This window comes from Triticum aestivum, chromosome 5B (genome assembly GCF_018294505.1).
Source record: "Triticum aestivum cultivar Chinese Spring chromosome 5B, IWGSC CS RefSeq v2.1, whole genome shotgun sequence".
In the NCBI taxonomy this organism is placed as follows: Eukaryota; Viridiplantae; Streptophyta; class Magnoliopsida; order Poales; family Poaceae; genus Triticum; species Triticum aestivum.
This window is the reverse complement of record NC_057807.1, coordinates 95,431,712-95,454,656: the sequence shown is the minus strand read 5'-3', so window position 1 is coordinate 95,454,656 and position 22,945 is coordinate 95,431,712. Positions and strand designations below refer to the sequence as shown.

General features: G+C 47.7%; 1 protein-coding gene and 1 pseudogene across 1 annotated transcript; both read right to left on the bottom strand.

Annotated features, from left to right (window-relative positions):
• Positions 1-4,051: 4,051 nt before the first annotated feature.
• Positions 4,052-5,221, bottom strand: LOC123110591 (zinc finger protein 7). The gene has a single exon (XM_044531147.1). It carries the CDS (start codon positions 4,939-4,941, stop codon positions 4,375-4,377), a length of 567 nt encoding a protein of 188 aa, XP_044387082.1. The 5' UTR covers positions 4,942-5,221; the 3' UTR covers positions 4,052-4,374.
• A 3,412-nt stretch (positions 5,222-8,633) lies between these two features.
• On the bottom strand, positions 8,634-10,617 carry LOC123110590 (cytochrome P450 81Q32-like; annotated as a pseudogene).
• Between the last annotated feature and the right edge of the window lie 12,328 nt (positions 10,618-22,945).

Genomic DNA, 22,945 nt, shown 5'->3' with positions numbered 1-22,945 from the left:
CAACTGATGTAGCCGAAACTTCCTAAATGGTTACATATTATTCTTGCTAATGAATGTGCAAGCAAAGTTCGTGCACTAGTCCATTGCATTTTTCAACTTGATGGACTATAATGAATCGATGTGTCAAATTGTTGTATCTCCACTGCAATTGTCTCTTTACTTTGTTATAAATGATTACATGTCTATTCTTGCTAATGCCATTCTTATGAACAGTAACTACTAATATTGTGTGCAATATTTTCCTCAAAATAATAATAATTTTGTATGCAATACTGTATTCCAGACTACTTATGTTTGGAAAAGGAAGGTGTATTTCAAATTCTGATGCAAAAGAAGGTGTGCTGTTCCATCTCTTTCCCTAAAGAATATGCTACGGAGTAGATTTACTTGGTGTTCCCTACATGCATACAATGAGCAATACTTCAGGGATAATTAGGGTAGCTTAGTCCTTTTCAATGTTTCCTTGGTCTAAGTGCAAGGCGGAATATGCTCTGTATTTTCACAGAAGGAGTAATTTAGATGCCATATTTGCTTGATAAATTTGCATAAATATGCTCTGTATGATCTTACTGTTTTGTACCGGACTTTGCGGCTTCAGGTATCTGTATCTCTGCTTAATTTGCATTTTTTAATCAAAGCTTCACATAGCTATGTGTTAATTTGCTCATTTTCTGGTGATTTTTTAAGGTATTTATTTTGATCTGCATGAGAGTTCATATTATCTCTGTCCAACTATTACACTCCATGGTATGCTAGGTTAACGAAAACAGGAACTCACAGGTAATGTTTGATATATTGTTGATCCATTGCCTTTGCTGATTCTTTTTCTTTTGATCTATCATTTGTGAGTGTGCTTACAGTACCTATGACCTACCTTTCTACTTAGGAGTTGTATTAGAGATAGGCCTAAATAACATAGCTTGCATGAATAATCATACTTGGCATGGTGCTTGTTTTTCACTATTTAACTATCACCTCGATAGCTTGTTAGTGTAAGTGGCTTTATTTATAAAGTCGGGCTATCGCCTTTTATCTATATAAAAAAAAGCTTGTTAGTGTAACATTCTTCATTGAATCAAAATCCTAGAGGCCTGAGTCATTTCCAATGAATGATCAACCCATTTGCTGCCTATAAGGTGTTCACTTCTGAATGACTCATTATAAATTTGATGGCACACTAAACAGCATTTATTGAGATTCAAAACACATTTACTGAGCAATATGCAGACCAGATGATCGCAGATGGATGTTTCTTGGTTTTCTTTAGTCTGCTGTGCGAAGTTATAGCTTATTGTAATTTTCAATTGATTACTGAAGTAGTGCTGTATAAGACACCGTCACGCTGAACATGCTTTCCATTTACCATATGCATCTGGATCTGGAGTTCTGGACTACCAATATCCACAGTGGAGTTATTGTGAGGCACCTTAATTCTTTTTTTGTGTGTGTGTGTGGTGGTGGTGGTGGGGGACCTTAATACTTTTCTGATGGCAACTGATGCAGACGAAACTTCCTAAATGATTACATGTGTATTCTTCCTAATGAATATGCAAGCAAAGTTTGTGCACTAGTCCATTGCATTTTTCAACTCGATGGACTATAATGAATTGGTGTGTCAAATTGTTGGATCTCCACTGCTATTGCCTCCTTTCCTTGTTACAAATGGTCACATGTCTATTCTTGCTAATGCCATTCTTATGAACAGTGACTACCAATACTGTGTGCAATACTTTACTCAAAATAATAATAATTTGTATGCAATAATATACTCCAGAATACTTCTGTTTGGAAATACAAGGTGCATTTGAAATTCTGGTTGTTATGGCGCTGCTAGAAGGAGGGCACGAGAGGGCTGGCCGGGGGCCTTTTTGCCCACGGCCGGGCAAGAGGGAAGGGATTTCCTTCTTAATTCTTGCTTGATTAGATTGATACATCTCCTCTCTTTATATAGAGAGGTTTACTTGACTCCCAAGCAAGACTTACTTGACCCCTAAGCAAGCGACCCTTATCTCTAATTAACCCTAAGACTAATGGGCCCATTAGGCCCATTACGTACTCTAACACTACACCCCACCTAGACATGCAGCTTGTCCTCGAGCTGCAGCCTAACCAACTTATAACCATGACTCGACGCAACACAAACCTAACACCTAAAAACGAGCCTTTTACATCTCGGCTTGTTTTATTATTCTCAACCTAAAATGGACTGAGACGTTTTATTTTGGACCCTTTAACAAAAGGTGGACACCATCCGCACGTCGGACGTGCACGTGTACAGCCACCTGGATCCCATGGACACCACCTGGACCAAAGGAGTGCATGTGTATGGCCACCTGGAAGTGGTCGCAAGAGCGACCAGCAGAGGCGCCCTCGCGGTGGTCGGCGGCGGAAAGCAGTGGTGCTACGCGGTGCGCTCCTGTCGGTGACACCCTGCCTTCTCCCCGCCGGATGGCTGTTGGTCTGCACCGCACAGGGAAGAGTGTAGGGCTTGCGATTGAGAATGACGAGGAGGGGTGCGCCCCCCCAACCGCCGATGTCGCAGACTTTGAGGTTGCTGCCCGCGGGGAAAACAACGTGCTAGCCGCCCATGGGGGAAACCGCATGCCCAAGATTCCCGACGCAGCGGACGAGATCGGGGTCTTTTGCGCAGCGAAGGGCAACTTGGAGGAGCGGTTGCTGCAGACCATGCATCTCCCGCACACGCCGACGCGCTAGGAGGCCGCGCGCAGCAGCCTGCAGCCTCACCGCCGCCGACACGTGGCGGGTAGCAATCCAAGACGGAAGTGGTGACGGCGATGGCAGGGACTTGATCTGCTGGATGTGGACGCCCTGGGATGGCGGCGGCGCTGATGGGAACGAGGTCGTCGCACTCCCGTCGTAGGGCATCCCATACTAGGCGGCGGAGCTGACCAACGGTGGCTGCTGCAGCTGCAACGGCTGCTGCGCTGTCACGCCGGGCAGCGGCAACGGCTGCTGCGTCGGAGCGCCGGGCGCGGCGGAGGCCGCCAGGAGTGGCGGCTGCCACTGCAGCCAGGGCTGGGCGGTGGTGGCGATGGATGGCAGCTGCAGCGGCCTGGCGAGCGTGGCGAAGGCCGCCTGGTGCGGCGGCTGCCACGGCAGCCACGGCGGCGCAGGGGTGGCGATGGTCGGCGCAACCGGGTGCGGCCCGTAGGACCCGGCCAAGAACAGGTGGATCTCCTGGACCGCCTGGGTTAGGTCCCGCAGCACCCCGGACACCTCCTCCCAGGTGAGGACGGCGGGGGCGGGCGCGACAGAGGATCCCGGCGCGGGCAGGAGCGGGGCGACAGTCGTGGTGGTCGCGGGAGGTGACAAGGTGACCGGCAGCAGAAGAGACGGGCTTGGCGACGGTGAAGACATGATCGAACCGAAGCTAGCTGATACCAAATTGTTATGGCGCTGCTAGAAGGAGGGCGCGAGAGGGCTGGCCGGGGGCCTTTTTGCCCACGGCCGGGCAAGAGGGAAGGGATTTCCTTCTTAATTCTTGCTTGATTAGATTGATACATCTCCTCTTTTTATATAGAGAGGTTTACTTGACTCCCAAGCAAGACTTACTTGACCCCTAAGCAAGCGACCCTTATCTCTAATTAACCCTAAGACTAATGGGCCCATTAGGCCCATTACGTACTCTAACACTGGTGCAAAAGAAAGTGTGATTATCCATCTCTTTCCATAAAGAATATGCTAGCTTTACTTGGTGTTCCCTACATGCATACAATGAACAATACTTCAGGGATAATTAGGGGCAGCTTAGTCCTTTTCAATGTTTCCACGGAAGGAGTAATTTAGATGCCATATTTGCTTGATTTATTTGTATAAATTATAGGTCAAGTTCGATGATCTTACTGTTTTGTACCGGACTTTACAGCTTCAGGTATCTCTGCTTAAATTGCAATTTTTTTAATCAGAGCTTCACATAGCTATGTGTTAATTTGCTCATTTTCCTGTGATTTTTTAAGGTATTTATTTGGATCTGCACGCGAGTTGATATTATCTCTGTCCAACTATTATACTCCATGGTATGCTAGGTCAATGAAAACAAGAACTTGCAGAACCTTTAATATGAGGATGACTGACAGAGACATTATATATGCTGCTTCTGGTAAGTACAAAAAATCCCTGAGTTCCTTCACACCGATGTCAACTAGGCTACATATGATCATATTAACTATCTGGCTACATAAATATTGCAGCAGCGTCGCCAGGAATTCAAAAGGAACAACATCATCTTCAGAGTTCAGTACCATCTTTGATTCTGATGGTGAGCTGAGCTTAACTGGTCACTTCATGCCAATTTATTCAGAAGGACAAACTTGATGAGGACTTTTTACTGTTCAAAGTTGATACATCAACCTATCAAAGCCTGAGATTCAAGTCTATCTTACTTTGTTCTGATGGTTGTTGCTCTGAAGGTTGTGTCCTCGCTCTGAAGCTTCCTGGCCATGTTGAGTTGAGCACCTCCTCGCAGGGGATTGTTGCCCAGGTCATCCCATCTTCATGAAACCTTGGCGCTGTCCTGATTTGTGCTGGCTGGCTGGACTTCTGAATCACTGAGCTCTGGCTAACTCGCAGGGACTGCACAAAGGCGGCATGCGCCTCGAGAGGCAGCCCCATCACCATCCTCTGTGCATGGTAAGAGCGCTTGGCGGCGCTGCGCTCCCTCTTGTGGGCGTTCTGGTGGCCGCCCAGCGCCTGTGAGCTGAAGAACTTCCTCATGCAAAAGTTGCATGAGAAAACCTTGTGTGGGGCAGCAGAAGGCTTGGGCTCAGGATCAGGCTCAGGCTCGGAGCAGTTTGCCGCCGCCTCCGCCGATCCGTTTGCGCCGACCGTGAGGCTCAGCCACGACGCGCCGTCGTCCTGGTCGATGGTAAGCCGCTCTGGGCTCCCCTTGTTCACCGACGATGCTTCGTCTGCTTGCTCCATATCCTATCATGAAACTGTCTCCTGGTTCTCCCTCTAGGCCTGCTTGCGGCTCATGGGTGGGGTGGTGCATCTCTTCCAGTTCGCAGTTTGCCTTATAAAGGGGGACGAGGTTGGGAGGTGCATGGAATATTTTTCTGGCTAATAATTGAGGCTTGTGAGGGGGTCTTTGTGAGGAATCAGGAGGTAAAGAACTTTGTCTGGAGTTAGTGGATCTCTATCTTTATTTGGTTATCTCTTCTTTCTTTCTTTCCTACCTGGCTCTCATTCATATACTATAGTGGTGCTACATATCCCAGGGCAAGGCAAGGGAATGCATGCTCCCGTCATCTTTTCCTCTACTTGCCTTGGTGACTTGATATCTAGTTTCACACCATATATGCCTGCTGCTGTGTGTACTCCTACTCTTTTTCCAAAAGAGACAACAAGAATCACAGTACAGGGCATGAGGTTTCCATGACAAGCTTTCCTCCATTTGCAAGCATGCCTGACACAGCACAGGTGCCCATTTGACTATTCGGCAGGTGGGGTGTTGAAAGCGATCTCACATTAATAACAAAGTCATGAATCTTGTTAGGATTGTGGTTGAGTCGAATCAGGAAAGCCCACAGTTTGGGGCTCTAGAATGATGGTTAGGTATTTAGGTTAGGCCACAAGAAGCAATCCTATATTATTGGCTCCTGAGTCCTGAACACTGTTTGACAGATACTGTTGCAATAATTGTGTACAATCTTTTCATTCACCCCCTATCTGTACTACAACTATTCTTTTTTTGGCAAACTATCTGCTTGCACTGAAAGCATGATGGTTTAGGTCAGAACTCACAACAAGCAATATCAACAGACTCCAACAGCTGATTTCATCACCATTCTGAAGACTATCACTCAAAGATGGTGCTGGTAAAAACATACATCCTTTTTGCATCTCTGTTAGCAATATTATAACAATCTGATCTGAAAAGCGAGAAGTAACACAACAACTTTGAGTCAGAACGGTGAGGCCAATAGTATTGTTTTATGCATCGTGTCATCCCCTCCAGACCCAATAATTGACTTGTATATATGCTGTAGAAATAGTTGTGGCCATATGCTGTTAACTTGTTGGGCATCATCACATTTGTTTGCTTTAGTGGGAGACTGTTGCTGTCACAAGTGCACCGGAAGAGGTCCGCCTGTACTTTTTAGGTAGTCTTTTGTGTGGGGATGGAAGCTGAGTTCTTGCCATCTAGCTGCTTTCCCTGTGTTTGCGCAAGTGTGGTGTGGTGGTGATGATGTTAGCATTGGGATGCTTTTATTGGGATGGAACGGATAGAGCTTACATTTGATACTGGGTCAACTTGATGAGGATAGAAAAGGAGAGGCACCTAGGCTCCCTTCCACATAGTTAACCATATCTGCAGGAGGCAGTACCAACATACGTCGCCCTCGCCCAGATATGCAGATCTATGTGCATTTTCAAAGCGCAATTCATCAGGGACCCGTTTGGTATCTTGTTCCTTTGTTGTTTGTCCACTCTTCTCCTGTGTTCTATTTGGTCATTCCTACCAGGGGTGGTTCCTGATCACTGCTTTTTCTCTGGCCTCAACAGGGAACACATCGCTTGTTCGCAGCTGTTGCAAGTGCTCTGCTGATCTCATTCCAGGTATCCAATAGTACACAATCTGAATGTGATGGTGAGAAATCCTATTTATTCACATATTCCTTTCTTCACAGGGAAGGCTGCCCAAGCACCCCAAACTGATTAGACATACATATTGGAAACCAGCCCATGCACACGCACATGTGGTAAATTAGCATAAGCTTTTCCCACATGCATCTTTTTTCTTTCTTTTGAAAAGGAGGTTAAGACCCTCGGCCGTTGCATCATTGTGATGCACACGACCATCTTTTTTACAGTTGATGCAAGGCAACGAGGCGAAAAACATCAAGATGTAAATTTAACACCTACGACTAAGTCATCTTCTTCCACATCAACGCCTTCAAGATAAGCCGGAGCCGGCCACTCGTATCTCCTAGCGGTAAGAGACAAATAAATCACTTTTCCTTGCAGTTCCCTGAGATGGTTGATCACTGTTGTCTGCCATTTCATCTACTAGATTGATGACCCATCATACATCGCACTGACGTTGATGATGATAGTAGAGATGCATGCAGCCATGGAAAAAAGGGTTCCTACTTTTGATCATGTTTGGCCGCAACAGGCACCTAGGGGCTAGGGCATCCTGAATGATACCTCATACAGGTCTAGAAGGCAGGGGAAAGAAAGAAGTCGAGAAAAGGGCAACATCAGGATCAGGTGGCAACGTGCAAGTCTGGCGCTGCCAAATACCCAAAGTACAGAGTGGTTGGCATGAGTGCCAGAAACAAAATGGAATTTATCAGGCCTGCCTCCACGACAATGCTACGTTGATGCTAACTCGATCCCGTGTCCACATTAGCCGGTATCTCTCCGGCATGGCCCGTATCTTTATGGCATGACACTGACATCGTCACTCCTCGCAAGGTTGGGCAGTAATTTTTTTCTGTACCAGTTGTCACATTTGATAAAGGCAACCGAGAAGTCTTTTTGTCGAGGAGCCATATAAAAACGCTGGACAGTAACTTTCAGCAGTTAGCTGCGCTTGTTAAAGGCAACCGAGAAGTCTTGTTGTCCGATTTGGTGTCGCGAGGTGGAATGATGATGCTTTGCACATGCAGATCTCTGAGGACTCTGGAGTCCTGATGGGAATAAGCTGGTGGATTGATTGGGCAACTAATCGCAGGACGGAGACCGGCAGAGGATACTTCAGACGCCACAGAAAAAAAGGTTCTAAAAGTAGCATTCGTTTCGTATTGGGCTGCATAACTTCAGAGAAAATGTTTTATGACTACATACTGCGAACATGCATGAACATACTGCATCATGTGTGTTGAAGTAGTTTTATGACCGGTAGTTATATGTTGGTCTTTTAAAGAGCAGCTGTTGACAAGGTCAAGGTAATTTGATGATAACTTGATGCTCACTGAACTTCAGAAGAACACCGGTGGAGTGAAGTTGAAGAAGGGAGGGGATCATCAAGAAGCTGTTGGTGATGAAACAAGACGACGTAGAATTGATGCATGAGAGGAGTGTCATCGGTACTTCCTTTCTTCTTTCATCTTCAATATGCTTTCACAAGTAGAGGAATGGAAGAATCAAGGAAAAAACCAGAAGAGCGATACTAATCAGAAAGACCTGCTGATACCGAAGGGCATGCTAGCCATCAGAGCATTCTAATAACAACAAAGTTAATGTTTTTTTTTTTTGAAAAAGAGGTTAATCCCCCGGCCGCTGCATCACCAGAAAGCTAATGTTAACCAGCACTGCCAGATTAATCTCTTAATCCAAACACTCATAATCAGAAAGCCAGTATTAACCAACACCTATTACTATCTTAAACAGATAGAATGATAGCCGAATCAGAATATTAACCACCAAGAAGCATTTCACAATATTTGAACCAGAAGGTGTAGTTTTGCTGTTGTTGGAAACTCAAGTCTCACTGTCCAATTAAGCATTTCTCATTTTGCACGGTGTTTCTTTTGTTGGAAAATTTGGTTGTTGATTCTGTTAGCCTTTCATTCTAGACACTGCATAACTGCTGCCCTGCATAATTGCCTCGGAAATCTTCGATCAGTTTCTTGCCGCCAATGCACAGAGAAATGCAGAGTATAGACTGGTATAAATCCAGCAACAAAATTATTGCTGTTCTATTGAACACTTTTTGGCTTATTGCCCACCACCGATTCACTGAAATTGGTTTTACACTTGTCTGATATTGTAATGTTCAGCATCATCGAATGAAATCTTGCTACAAGTATTCTTCCCAAGATTCATTGGCACCATTGCTAAACAAGTTTAATCTAGTTTCTTCTATTTCTTCAGAAACATTTCTTAAGTCCATCAAATGGAAGCACAGAACACACTCTTGACAAACTCCCGGGGCCGGCAGACAGCCGCCAATGGCGTCGCCATTGGCATTGTCAGTCCACCACCTTCAGCCATGTCGATGGTATCGCCTTCACCAACATCCCACTCAAAGCACTGCAGGAGTGCTGCCAGTGTCAAGCTTACGACTCGCATTGCCAGCCCCTCACCGGGGCATCGCCTCCTGCCAAACCCGAACGGCAGCATGGGCATGGTGACCGCGTCTCTGCCCAAGAACCTCTCTGGCCTGAACTCCTCTGGTGCATCCCAGACATTGGCGTCCCGGTGGATCGCCCATGCGTTCACGAGGATCATCGTGCCACGCTGCACATGGAAGCCACCCACGGTGCAGTCCTCCATGGCCTCGTGTGCTGGGATGACTGGGCCGACGGGGCAGAGTCGAAGGGTCTCCTTGACAACGCATTGCAGGTAAGGTAGGTTGGTGATGTCCGACTCCTCAACCAGTCGGCTCATGCCGACATTGGCGTCTATCTCGGCCCTCGTCTTCGCCATCACCTCACGGTGCTTCAGCAGCAGCGCCATCGCCCACTCGGTGGTTAGCGCCGATGTATCGGTGCCGGCCGTGAGCATTACCTGAATGTTGGCATGGACATGGCAACCATCTTATCACAGATCACCAGAATGGCACACATGGTGGTGGCGGTGTCACGCATGCAGTCTGCAAAATATGCTACTCACCAAGACGATGCCTTTGACGACGGTGTCAGTGTAATACCCGGGATCGACTTCTTGGTGCTCCAAGAGCACGTCGATTACGCCCTTCTTCTCCACGTCTCGGCCACCGGCGCTGCGCATTTGCCGGCGGTTATTGATGAGGCCAGCAACGAAGGCGTCACGCCTTGTCTGTAGGCCTGCAAGCGCCGCCTCAACGCCGCGGAGACGGTCGACCCATCGCAGCGCCGGGAAGAAGTCCCCGATGCTCGGCGTGCCGCTCACCACGAATGTCTCCTCCACAATCTCCTGGAATCTGCGCAAGTCGCCGGCGTGCCGGCGCGTGGTGAGCGCGTGCAGCATCACGTTGAGCACCAGCTCGAACAGCCTGTTCCGGAGGGTGATAACCCCACCACTGGCGCTTGCGCTGGTGTCGTGGAGCAGGTTCTGGACGAGGGACGCGACCTCGGCACGGCGGTCGGAGGCAAGCGCGGCGAGGCGGGAGGTTGAGAAGAGCTCGACGGCGAGGAACCGGCGCAGGCCGCGCCAGTGGGCACCGTCGGAGGCCCACGAGATGGTGGTGCGGCCGTACCCAAGGTGCTCCGCGACGAGCAGCTGCGGCCTCCCTGCCAGCGCGGCGTCGTGCGCCGTGAAGCACTCCTCGGCCGCGGCGTGTGTTGACACGACCAGCGCCCGGCGCGCGCCCAGCCGGAGCGACAGGAGCGGCGCCGACCCGGCGAGCGCGGCCAGGGAGCGGTGCAGCGGCTTTTTGAGCAGGTGGAGGTGGCCGAGCAGCGGGAGCGACGGAGGGCTCGGCGCTCTGCTGCTCTGCTGCTCCCATGCCCCCACCGTCGCCTCAGCCGAACAAAGACGGCGGCGACACCGGCGATGAGGAGTAGCAGGAGAAAGCCGCCGCTGGCCCTTTCCTCCATGTTCGAGTCCATGGGTGGCGTCGGCATTGCCACGGCCTGGAAAGCTCCGACCCTTGCAAACACATGGTTCTTGCTATGACACGTAGCAGGTGGATGATCTTCCGGAGACCTTGCGTCGTATCCGAGCCTATCTTTTTCGAAAAAAAACCCTCCTTTATTCATCAATGAGAGGCATATTATCATTTACTCATCGAGACACATGAAAATCTAGCTAACTTAGCTAGATCATGAGCAACCTGTTTGCTATCCCTATTACAGGGAGACGAAACTAACATGATTAAAATCCCGAGTCATATAAAAGCAATCATCAAAAATGACACCAGCTACCGAACTTGATCTTCCTTCTTGCAAAGCCAAAACTACATCAGCATTGTCAGACACCAGCTCTAATTTGTTACATCGAACAGTCCTTGCCAAGTTTAGACCAAACCTGACTACTGTCGTCTTGGCGGTGAACACATCAAAACAAAAAGCTCATCTTCTCATTTGCAGCTGCTATAAACTTGCCGTTGTGATCGCGGGTAATAGCATTGACCATTCCTTCTAGCTGATCATGATCGAATCCGGCATCGACATTGTTCATGTAACTCGTTCTAGGTTTTGTCCAAGCAACCTTACGAATTTTTGCTTTTGGACTGCATCCAATAACAAAGTTTGATGCCATCCCTCTTATTGCTAGATTAATTTAGGAACACTTTGTGTCTGTTCACCATGAGTAAGCTTCCTTCTTTCATACCATAAATACCACCCATCAGTAGCCATAGTTTCTCGTAAGTTTGGGAGGCCGAGAACATGCACATCATGATCAGGAAGACATAGAAAATGCTCCAGTATCTTTTCTTCGGTAAGATTGGCTCGACACGCTTTTTTTATAATATCATGGATTCCTAACAAGTTCCATACTACCGCCGCCTTATGACATTCAAAATACAAGTGCTTCAAATTATCAGGACCAAAATTGCATGCTGGGCAGTGCACCTTTACCTTCATATGCTTCGCTGCTAATATTGCCTGACATGGAATGGCACTATGTAGTGCCCTCCTTATAAAAATCTTAATCTTGGCCGGACATGAAAGTTTCCACACTGAATTCCATATATCTGTGTTGGTGGATGATCGTACATTTGTGTGAAGTTTATCACCAAACATAAACTCCCACTCCTCATGATAGGCCACAGTGGCGGAGACAGGGGGGACCAGCAGGGGCCCTGGCCCCCCCTAACACTACTGATTTGAGTCTAGTATTAGTGTAAACTTTGATGTTTTTGCTGCTAAAGTGATGTATTTTCATGAATGGCCCTCTCTAACAAGACTTAACAATACTTGGCCCTCCTCATCCGAATTTCCTGGCTCCGCCACTAAGGCCAAACGTATCGTAAAGATCCGGATTCTCGAGGGGTTCCATGCCACGAAGTCTGTCATATCATGTAAAGGAAGGGTATAGCCAAAATTCTATGAGCATCAACTGGCCAAAACGTTTGTCTCACCAATTGTTCATCCCAATCTCCTGATACAGGATCTATGAGGTCACATACACGAGACAAGAGATTATTTCCATGAATAGTTAGAAATTTTTGGAGGGTGATTGGGGAATCCTGGGGTCATTCCTTATGTTAACGCTCTCACCATCACCGATTCTCTAAATATAGCCTCTCTATAACGTATCCACCACTGCCATAATACTTTGCCATGTGTATGATGCTTTCCTCTTCAAAGTAGCACCCATCAAATCTCCCTCGGGAAAATATTTGGCCTTAAGAACTACAACACATAATGAGCCAGGGTTGTCAATCAATTGACATGCCTGTTTAGCTAACAGTGCGAGGTTGAAATAGTGGGTATCTCTGAAACCCATGCCTCCTTGCTTTTTTGAAATGCACATCTTCCACCATGTGAACCAGTGCATCTTCTTTTGTGTTGCATCATCACCCCACCAAAAACTTGACATCACATATGTGATTCCTTTGCATTTTTTTTAGGATTTCGAAGATCGACATCGCATAAGTTGGTATAGCTTGAGCAACTGATTCTAATAAAAAATCTTTACCTCCTAATGATAAACACTTCTCCTTTTATCCCATCAATCTTTGAATGAGCCGATCAATCAAATATTGAAAACTGTCACTTTTATCAAGGCCTAGAGTTGTTGGCAGCCAAATACTTATCATTCAAAGCTTCCGTCATTATATTAAGAGTAGTGCAAATAGTTGCCTTCATATTAACTTCTGTAGTGGGACTAAAAAGAATACTTGATTTATCCACACTAACAAGCTGTCCCGACGCTAAGCAATATGTATCAAGTATGGATTTCGAGCATGCAACATTCGTCTCATTGCCTTCATTAAAATCAGAGAGTCATCAACAAATAAAAGATTTGCAACTGCAGGTGCGTCACGACAAACCTTTACTCCCTCCAGCTCTCCAGTTAATTCAACATGAAATAAGAGGTTGTAAGTCCTTTCGTACATAGTAGGAAAAGGTACGGGGATAAAGGGTCCCCTTGTCGAAGACCTCAAGATGGTATGATAGTCTCTGTTTCAAAAGAATTAAATCTCACTTTATATTCCACTGACGACACACATGTCATAATCAGATTTACCCAATCAACATGAAATCCTAGTTAGGTATAAAAACAAAACATGAAATCCTAGTTTCGAAAGCATTGCTTCCAGAAAAACCCACTCAACCCTATCACAGGCCTTGTGCATATCCATCTTCATCGCACACCATCCTTCCTTCCCTACCTTCTTCTGTTTAATGGTGTGCGGACTTTCATACACAATAAGGATGTTGTATGTAATCAGTTTCCCTGGAATAAAAGCACTTTGTGTAGGACTGATTATCTCTGGAATGATAACTTGTGGCTAGCCGCTATCATTTTCGATATAACCTTGTACACCACATTACACAAACTGATAGGTCTAAATTGTGTCACTTTTTCTGGTGTACCTTAGGGATCATGATAATTGTGGTATTATTCCACCCTTGTGGTATTACTCGACTATTTAGCATTGGCTAGAACCTCTAATAAAATATGGCATGAAGCCCATCCGGCCCGGGTGCCTTCAAATCCCCAATGGAGAAAAGAGCCTTCCTTACTTCCTCACACGTATAAGGGGTCATCAGGATTTCATTCATCTTCACAATAACTATACCGTTCACATGATCCAGAACATTCATATTTGGTGCATGCACTTGCGAGGTAAAAAGTTCAGCGAAATACCCTGTGATGATAGAGCTAAGATCACTCATATCTTCTCTCCACACACCTGTATCGTCCAATAGTCGCTTGATGCAATTCCTTCTTTTTACGAGCCGCTCTATGAAAAAAAGGTTGTATTTCTATCTCCATGAAATAATCAATTTACTCATGCATGATGTATCCGAGCCACTCTTTAAACTACGAAGTATACACAATACCCGTGCATTACTACGAAATTAGTCATATTCAACGATTTTTATGGGACCCGAATAACTGGAAATGTTCCTCAGAGGAGGACACCCATCATTCCCTGGTTCTTTTTTTTGCGGGGAAATGAGAACTTTATTCAATCAACTCTAGCTCCTGCATGATCAGCCATAATGCTAGTCATGAGAAAGCTAGGAGGGGAGTCCATCCAACAGCTCGAAACCCCTAATGCGCAAGCAAACTTGGCACAAAGATGGGCTGGAGCATTGGCATTTCTTGATACAAATTGAATAGCAAAAGACTGAAAAGATAAAGCTAGTCCTTCTATTTCCAATAGAACTGGCGCTACCGTCGAGCGCGAGAAAGTGCGAGAAGCCCACAGATCGACTACCTCCTTGCAGTCAACCTCCATAACCACTCGCATGAATCCTCGGAGACGAGCAAAGAGAACCCCATCACGCAGAGCCAAAGCTTCTGCTACCAATGGATCTGTCACTCCGGGATATGGCTTGCTCCAGGCAGCAAGAAAGCCAGTCGAAGACCGGGCGATCCCTCCTGCACCCCCTTTCCTCTCCTCAGTAGAGATACCTGCATCAGTGTTGATCTTGATCCCCTCACCCTCAGGTGGTCTCCATCCGTAACCAATCAGGACTTTGGTGTGCTCCATAGGAAGGTCTAGCACCACCAAAGCCTCCTTGATCATTCTCAGAAACTGGACTGGGTTTGAACTTTCCTTATCATGTGTAATATTATTTCTGGAGGTCCAAATCGCCCACATGACAGAAACAATTTTTGCCCTATCAGTTTCTTGAAACCTTGAGTCACAAAGAATATCTTTCCTCCATGTTTCTGGGTGGAGAGCAGGGAGTTTCACTTGCAGCCACTCTCTCGCTTCCCCCCAGAACCTCTTTGCATGATTGCACTTAACCAGCGCATGCATCAAATCCTCGTCTGCAGCTAGGCAGACTTTACATCTAGCCGTGGTGACTATGTGTCTGTGCTGTAATGTACGCTCGATAGGAAGGATTCCCCGTAGAACTCGCCACCAGAACACACGCACTTTAGGCATCACTTTTAGCTTCCACAACCTTGTCCATAACTGTTTTTCAGTCTCTGAAATACCCGTAGTCGTCCCTTCCTCTAGAGCTAAGTGCTCGTTACGAGTCATAAGAGCCCGATACGCAGATTTTACAGTATAGATACCCATCTTCTCCCACGCCCATGCCCAGAAGTCCTCTCCTCCCCCTTGCCGCGATGGTATGTTCAAGATAGCATCAGCATCGGGAGCGATAAAATTCCTCCTGACAATATCCACCTTCCATAACCAAGAGTCACTGTCAATGAGATTGGAGACTGTGTGTAATGTATCACTTCCAACCTGCATTGATGGCTTCATGGAGAGCTTCCATTGGATCCAATTATCATTCCAGATTGACACCGAAGAGCCATCCCCAATACGTCTGATTAAACCCACTTTAAGCGCCTCCCTTCCTACTATAATAGCACGTGAGAGGGAGATACTTCCCCTTCAACACACGACAACAGAGAGATTCTGGGTTTGTGATCATTCTCCATCCATGCTTGCCTAGCATAGCTAAGTTAAACATCTCAAGATTCCGAAAACCCATCCCTCCCTGTACCTTCGGTGATGCGAGTGTTTGCCAATCGACCCAGTGCAGCGAGCACCGGTCGAGAGAACTACTCCACCAATATTTTGCCATACTAGATGAAAACCCCTTGCAAACCTTCTTCGTCAGTTTAAAACAGCTCATTGAGAAGGTGGGTATAGCTTGTACGACGGACTTCAAACGAACTTCCCTCGCAACACAGGAAACAAGTCTTTCTGATCCGCCATTTAATTTACTTCTGATTCCTTCCCCTAAATGATCAAACGTCCCACTTGTGATGCGGCCAACTGCTGTCGGAAGACCAAGATATCTCTCATTAAACGCTTCTACAGCGATGCCCATCAAACTCTTCATTGCTTGGCGATCTGTGTCAGAGGTGTTTGGACTGAAGAAAATGGAACTCTTTTCTCTGTTCACACACTGACCCGAGCAGTCTCCCTAAATTTTGAGAATATCATTCAAGCGCCGCGCACTCTGCTGTTTTGCTTGCATGAATATTAGACTGTCGTCCGCAAAAAGCAAGTGATTGATCCAAGGTGAGTTCGGACTCACCCTTATACCTTTGTCCACGTACGACCTGCCAAAGTTATTGAGCAAAGTGATAAAACCCTCAGCACATAACAGGAATAGATAAGGCGACGCCAGGTCCCCTTGCCTTAACCCCCTCGAAGGGGAAAAGAACGGTAAAAGCTCCCCATTCACACGGACAGCAAACCTGACCGAAGAAACACACTTGAGGATAAGACGAATAAAGAACGTGCTGAAGCCCAGACATGCCATCATTGTTTCTATGTAGTGCCATTCAACACGGTCGTATGCTTTCATCATATCTAGTTTCACCGCACACACACTATTTTTTCCTTTCCTCCTCTTCCTCATTGCACGAACACTCTCATAGGCAATAAGGATGTTATCCGTAATCAGACGACCTGGTACAAATGCACTTTGTTCTCCTCCTATGATATCATCCAAAAAGATCCTCAATTTGTTTGCTATACACTTGGCTGCAATTTTGTAAAGTACAGGACAGAGAGAGATCGGTCTATATTGATTAATGCGCTGGGGATGTCTCACCTTGGGAATGAGCGTGATAGTTGTGTCATTCATTCCCGCTGGTAACTCGCCCCCATGAAGAAAGTCCAACACAGCCTGAATAATATCATCCTTGATCAAACTCAAACCCGCCGTAAAACCATCCACCCCCGGGGCCTTCGATGGTGCCATCTGAAACAGCGCCACTCTCACCTCCTCCGCTGTGTATGTCCTATCAAGAATTTCATTCATATCCGCCGTCACCCGCCGAGGGACTAAATTTGTCAGTTCATCCATAGGTCGGTGCCCTTGGGAAGTATATAGGTCTTGAAAAAACTCTTGTACCACTGTACAATTTTCCTCCTTCGTCCGACATATGGTGCCATCCTCTCGCACAAGATTGTCAATTTTGTTCATTCTCTTCCGTTGAGCCGCTTGTAGCTGGAAGTATTTCGTGTTTCGGTCTCCCTGCCTCAACCACAACACTCTCGATCGTTGTTTCATAAAAATCTCCTCCTGGCGCAGGACCTCTCTGAGCTGTTTTGCAACTGATAACTCCTCAACAGAGGGCCCTCGCCCTATAGATTGGCCACGCAATTTATCAAGCCTCGACCGCAGCTTACGGATGTTACGTGCCAGACACCCAAACTCAGCAGCACCCCATTCAGTCAAAGTTGATTGCATTGCAGAAAGTGCTTGAAGAACACCTCCAAGTCCCTGACGACCGGACACCTTTTGCCAATTTTCTTTTACAACTTGATCATAGTCGGCATGACACTGCCACATGTCCTCATAACGAAACTGTTTGTTTGCTCTAGAACGCCCCTCGGCCGCATGTTCATGTAAGTCCACTTTAACAAAACAATGATCAGACTCTGTTGTGCTGATGTGCCTAACGTGAGCATAAGCAAACATATTAAGCAGCTCCAGATTAGCAAAAGCCCTATCAATCCGAGCCTTCACATTTGCAGGTCCTGACTGTCCATTATCCTATGTGTATTCTGTTCCTGACCATCCAAGATCCTGCCACATACATTCTTCAGTCACTTCTCGAAACGCCCGCATTTGCCATTCAGGTCGAGCTGCTCGGGAAAAATGCTCCGAACCATACAGAGATTCATTGAAATCGCCGATACATATCCATGCTGAATGTTGTACCACGAACAAAGTCCGGAGAAACCGCCAACTCTGATAGCGATCCTCCACCTTTGGTGCACCGTAGAAACCGGTGAACCTCCACTTTTCTGATCTTATTTCCACCTTCCGCACTTCCACATCGATATGGGCCGGACTATAATTCTTTAGCTCGACTGTAACGTCATCCGACCAAAACAGACCAATGCCTCCACTCAATCCTCTGCTATCCACAGCAAAACACCCCGCAAAGCCTAACTGATTTTGCAACGCTTCGACTCTCTTTGCTGAGATTTTTGTCTCGATAACAAACAGGAGACAGGGCACTTCATGCTTCACTACATTGCGAAGCTCTCGAACTGTCAATGGGTTCCCAAGCCCCCGACAGTTCCAGCTTAGACAACTCATTGCGAGTGGCAGGGCTGCATCGCAGCCTCTGCCGTGCTACCGGAATTCACCGTCGTAGGTTTCTTCTTCTTCGGTACCCGTGGCTCCTCTCCATCCTTTTCCTGACTCTGATCTTTCCCAGAGGACCCAAGGACTACACCTTCACCATTAGCCGCAAATGGTTCATTCATCATAAGTGGCGTTTCCACCCTCTTGTAAACCTGCTGATTAGTGTTCGGCCCCCCCTTGCGCTTGTACTGCTCTCGTGGTTTGATTGGGGAGGTGACCTCTGCACCCTTCTCTGCGGCAGTACTAGAGTTCCTCGTCTCAGCTTTATTACTCGAAAAACCCTGATACTCCTTTGACGAGCCATCACCTGAGTACGCCCTCTTCCATTCATCCATCGGCCTCAAGTTTTTTCCAAATGGTAAATCTCCATTGGCATCCCGAGTCCCCGGCGTCGGACAGTACAGATCTGAGTGGCCAAGGCGACCACATGAAAAACAAAAGTGTGGTACATTCTCGTATTGGATATCATACAAGTCTGAACATTTTCTACGAGCTGACTCAATCAGTATCCACCTCCTGAGAGGCTTACTCATGTCAATTGTGACTCTTGCTCTCAGATATCCATTCACATGATCAAACGAAACATGAGTTGCATGTTTATCGATCTGCTTAGCAATAGCAGCACTCCACTTATCATCCCTCAGGTTGAAGGGAAGATTAACAACTCGAGCCCGCAGTTGTAGCCTGTCAAACCTGAGTTCAGAAGGACGCATACAATCATCAAACTCCGACAGAATCACCGCATTCTTACTCACGTGCCACGGCGAGCCTTCCCATACACGGTCACGATCCCGTTGGTTTGCAAATTCCGCAACAAACATATTATCTCCAACAGATCGAAAAGCCAAACCCTTCGGGTTTCCCCACGCCGGCCGAAGGGCACTGATAATGGTCTGGATGTGGAGTATATTCCGGTGCAATACCTTCCCCGCCAGCATCCACTTCGCCGGCGCGCCGTCATCCCGATCATCCAGTACCAGCGGAGTCGCTTCCTCCTCCGTGATGTCAAGTTTTCCCAGGGCTTCCGCTAACTTCGCCCTTGCCGCACGGGGCGACAAAGGTTCCCGTCCCCCTCGCCGATCCGATGATGTTGCCATCCTCCAGACGGCAGATCCCTCGCCCCGCCGAGAAGATCGACGTGCGCCGCCAGGTTCCACCCCCAAAACCCTAGAATCGCCAAGGGAGCGCTCCGGGAATTGCGGGGGAAAAAGTGCGTATCGTTCCCTGGTTCTGTTCCAGCGACGTTTGCTAGGTAGTCTGGAGTCCCACCAGCGAACCCCCTCCTATATATACGTATCTACTAAGCCTCTGATTAGGCAAAACATAATCCATTTTCTTATGACACCGTTAAACATTAAAAACTGAAAATTTGGACCTCAATTAAAAAGTAAACACGGAAAAATGTCATGACGTATAGAAACAAAATACCGTCATGTTCCAAATTGACATGTACTGTACATTTCTCTAGAAAAAAAGGAATTGTACATCCAAGAAAAAATTACAGAATTCGACATGCTATTTTTATTTTTTTATATAAACTACCACATCTCTATGATTTCATACATAGCACGTAGCTAACAAACGGAAAAAATGGTATGTATAGCAAAAACTGCTAGTTGCAAAAGTGAAAAAAATAGCATTTTAACTAAAATGCCATCATAAAGTTTATCCATAAAAATTAAATGTTACAAAAATAGATAAACAAAGAAATTCCATGATAACAATTAATGCCATGAGCTTAAAATGAAAAATGCCATGGTCTTCAAATTAAAATTGCCATGATCTATATTACCTTGACCATGAGGGCCCGAACTTGAGTAAATTCCTCCTTTTGGAACATCCGGTTGTGCTCTCCATCCTACCGAATCTACTAATGGTTTTCGTTACCGTCAGTTAGATTTCATAAAAAACCCATCACAAAGACATTAATCTCGGTGAAACCTATCCTCCCAAGTCGTGCCCTCGGACGAATCCGAAGGCAAACCCCACCGCCACCCCAATGTACCCTCCATCACCGTTCACGCAAGGTTACCTTGTTGAAAGCCTCGTTGTTAGGTAACCTTCTCGTTGTCAGGTGTTGTCAACATCGGTGGTAGGAGTTATATTTTGCAGTGTGTCTCCGGCAACATCTCTAGAGGCACAAGGTAAAGAGTAAGCATCTAACAGAAGTTTTACAACGTGGAAAGATGGCCCAACTGAATGTTAATGATTCTTTTATCTCGGCTAACTTGCTAGAACCGAAGCCACTTGATCCTTATAGAAGTCTATCATTTGGCTAACAAGATCCCTGCATGCATTGTCTTTGTTACTCAAATAGCAAGCAATTCCTATACCATCATTGGTGTTAAAAAAACCTATGGAAGTGAAGTTCTTGCTAAATGACCGAAGGAAGGTATCAGCTTGCGAGTCCGATCAAACAGTTGCCATTCGTCTCACCAAATCAGGTTCTTTTGTGAGGCCCTGAATCAGGGTAAATCTGGTCTCCTGTTTCCCCTTCGATCTATACCCTTTCGAGGGAACTACCAGATTCTACTCTGACAAAAGCTCTTCATCTTGGCGTGCAAACAGAGGACCCCTTACCCATCGGCGCTCTAAGTCGAGGTTAGGCTAGGAAAACCTAGACCCCGGCCCCCTTTATAAGGTGAGGCTAGGGGGTATTTCAAGATCCATTTGACACATTTTTATTATCTCGGTATCAATCATCACCTCGTACTGGTAACCCTCTCACACTGAGGCATTTTCCCACCATTAATCAATGAAAGAATGATTAGAGTATTACCTCGACCATGAGGGCCTGAACTTGAGTAAATTCCTCGTGTGCGATCCCTTCTGGAACATTCGGTCGCAATTAGATTTCATTAAAAAAACATCACAAAGACATTAATCTCGGTGAAACGTATCCTCCCGGGTCGTGCCCTCGAGCGAATCCGAAGGCCAACCTGTCGGAGTAAATGACCACGGGTAGCCTAACCGGCTCCCCCTGGCTCTTCAAAAAATATCGGGCCGACTAAGCCCTCAAACATCCAAGATGCAGGGCCGCCTTCTCTTGGCCGGCTGACCCATCGGCCGGCTGCTGGGAGGCGGCGAGGCTCTAAGAGCTCTCTCGAAGAGGGCCGACTCCTAGCAGGCGGCCTGAACCACACCCTCAAAGTTTGCACCCACATAACAGCGATAAGACGGGGCGTGGCTACAGTGAAGCCTGCCACCCCCGAATCCCGGGGCAAGCGTGGCCACAGTGCGCCATACGGGGCGGCCACTCCCCGTCCGACGCGGCACTGTTGCCACGTTGACCATGACATCGCCCACGGCAGGCTGTCAGTACGGCCCACAGGCGGCGGGCCCCTCCTGCCAGAGAGATACCAGAGAGCGGCTGAACTTGACCAGTCGGCCTGGAGGGAGGTCGGTACCCAGCAGTCGGCCTGAACCCGCGCTGGAAGTTTGTGCACCATTAAGCAGATAAGATGGGGTAAGGCTACAGCGAATGCCCGCCAGGCGGCGGCACTGTAGCCATGCTTATCCCGACAAAGCCATCGTCACCAGGAGTAAGGCTACAGTAACCAGCAACCGACAAGACCCCCGGGAGGTGGGCCCAGCCTATCGGCCAAGAGGCCAGCAGCCGGTGGGACCCACCAGTCGGCGGGCCCCAGCGGTCGGCGGAGAAGCCGGCGACTACATACACTGACGGCCTGGACCCACATCCAGCCGGATTACCATTGTATCCCTGGGGGGTAGGCCTATATAAACCCCCATGGCACCCATGCAAAGGGTTGATCTCTTAGAGTTTTACACACCACATAGAGAGAAGAGGAGAGCTAGCCTTGCCTTTCTTCTTCCTCTAGCTAAACAGCTCAAGGAGCATCTTGTAGCTGCTTGTTGATCTAGTGATCATGCGGAGACCCCGCAAAGCAGGACTAGGGGTGTTATCTCCTAGGAGATCCCCGAACCTAGGTAAGATTCGCCGGCGTGCATGTCTTCGCCTTATCCCGTTTCCAGGCACCAGCAATGTCTTACTGGCTCCCACAATGATTAGCCACCCGTTGGCATATGTCGCACCTACCACCCGACATTTGGCGCCCACCATGGGGCCAGGTGCACCGTCGTCCGGAGACCTGCTCTGGACGGGAACCCTCTTCATCTCTAGCGAGCGTAGCTAGCCCGGCACGCCCGATGGCGCTTGCCCCAACGTGCTGCATGACGTCGACGACGCCTGCGTAGCGAGCTGCCTCGCTGATCTTCTCGGCGAGGTCCACCTCTCCGACGAGCCCGAGCCAGGCGCGGGTGCCACCAGCTCCGAGAGCTGCCTCGTCGACTTCCTTGGCAAGCTTGACATCGCCAAGGAGCGCACCTCCGACCTGGAGTCGATCGGCTCCACCGACCCGATGCTTGTCGACTCCGACACGACATCACTTGACGCCTTCACCACCAACGTGGTGGTCATCGATGACCCTCTTCCTCGAGCCGACAGCAGCGGTAGCATCGTTACTGAGGTGCTGGTCATCAGTCACGGCGCCGCCTTTGGCGGAAACATCCATGACACTCTGCAGACGGTGCTGCATGACCTGTCCGCCCCCATCCCGGCTAACGACGACGCCGGCACATTGGAGGCCCAACGCCTTGCCCTAATCGAGAACGACAAGAATATAGCCACCATGAGATGCCTCACCGAAGCTTACCAGCGCAAGGTCGATCGTGCCGACTCTGGCACGCCGCCTGCTGGCGGACCCAGCCGGATTGGCCCTATCAAGAAGCGCGGCGCGGCCATCGCCAGCATGCTGGGTGCTGACCGCCCAGTCTACGCC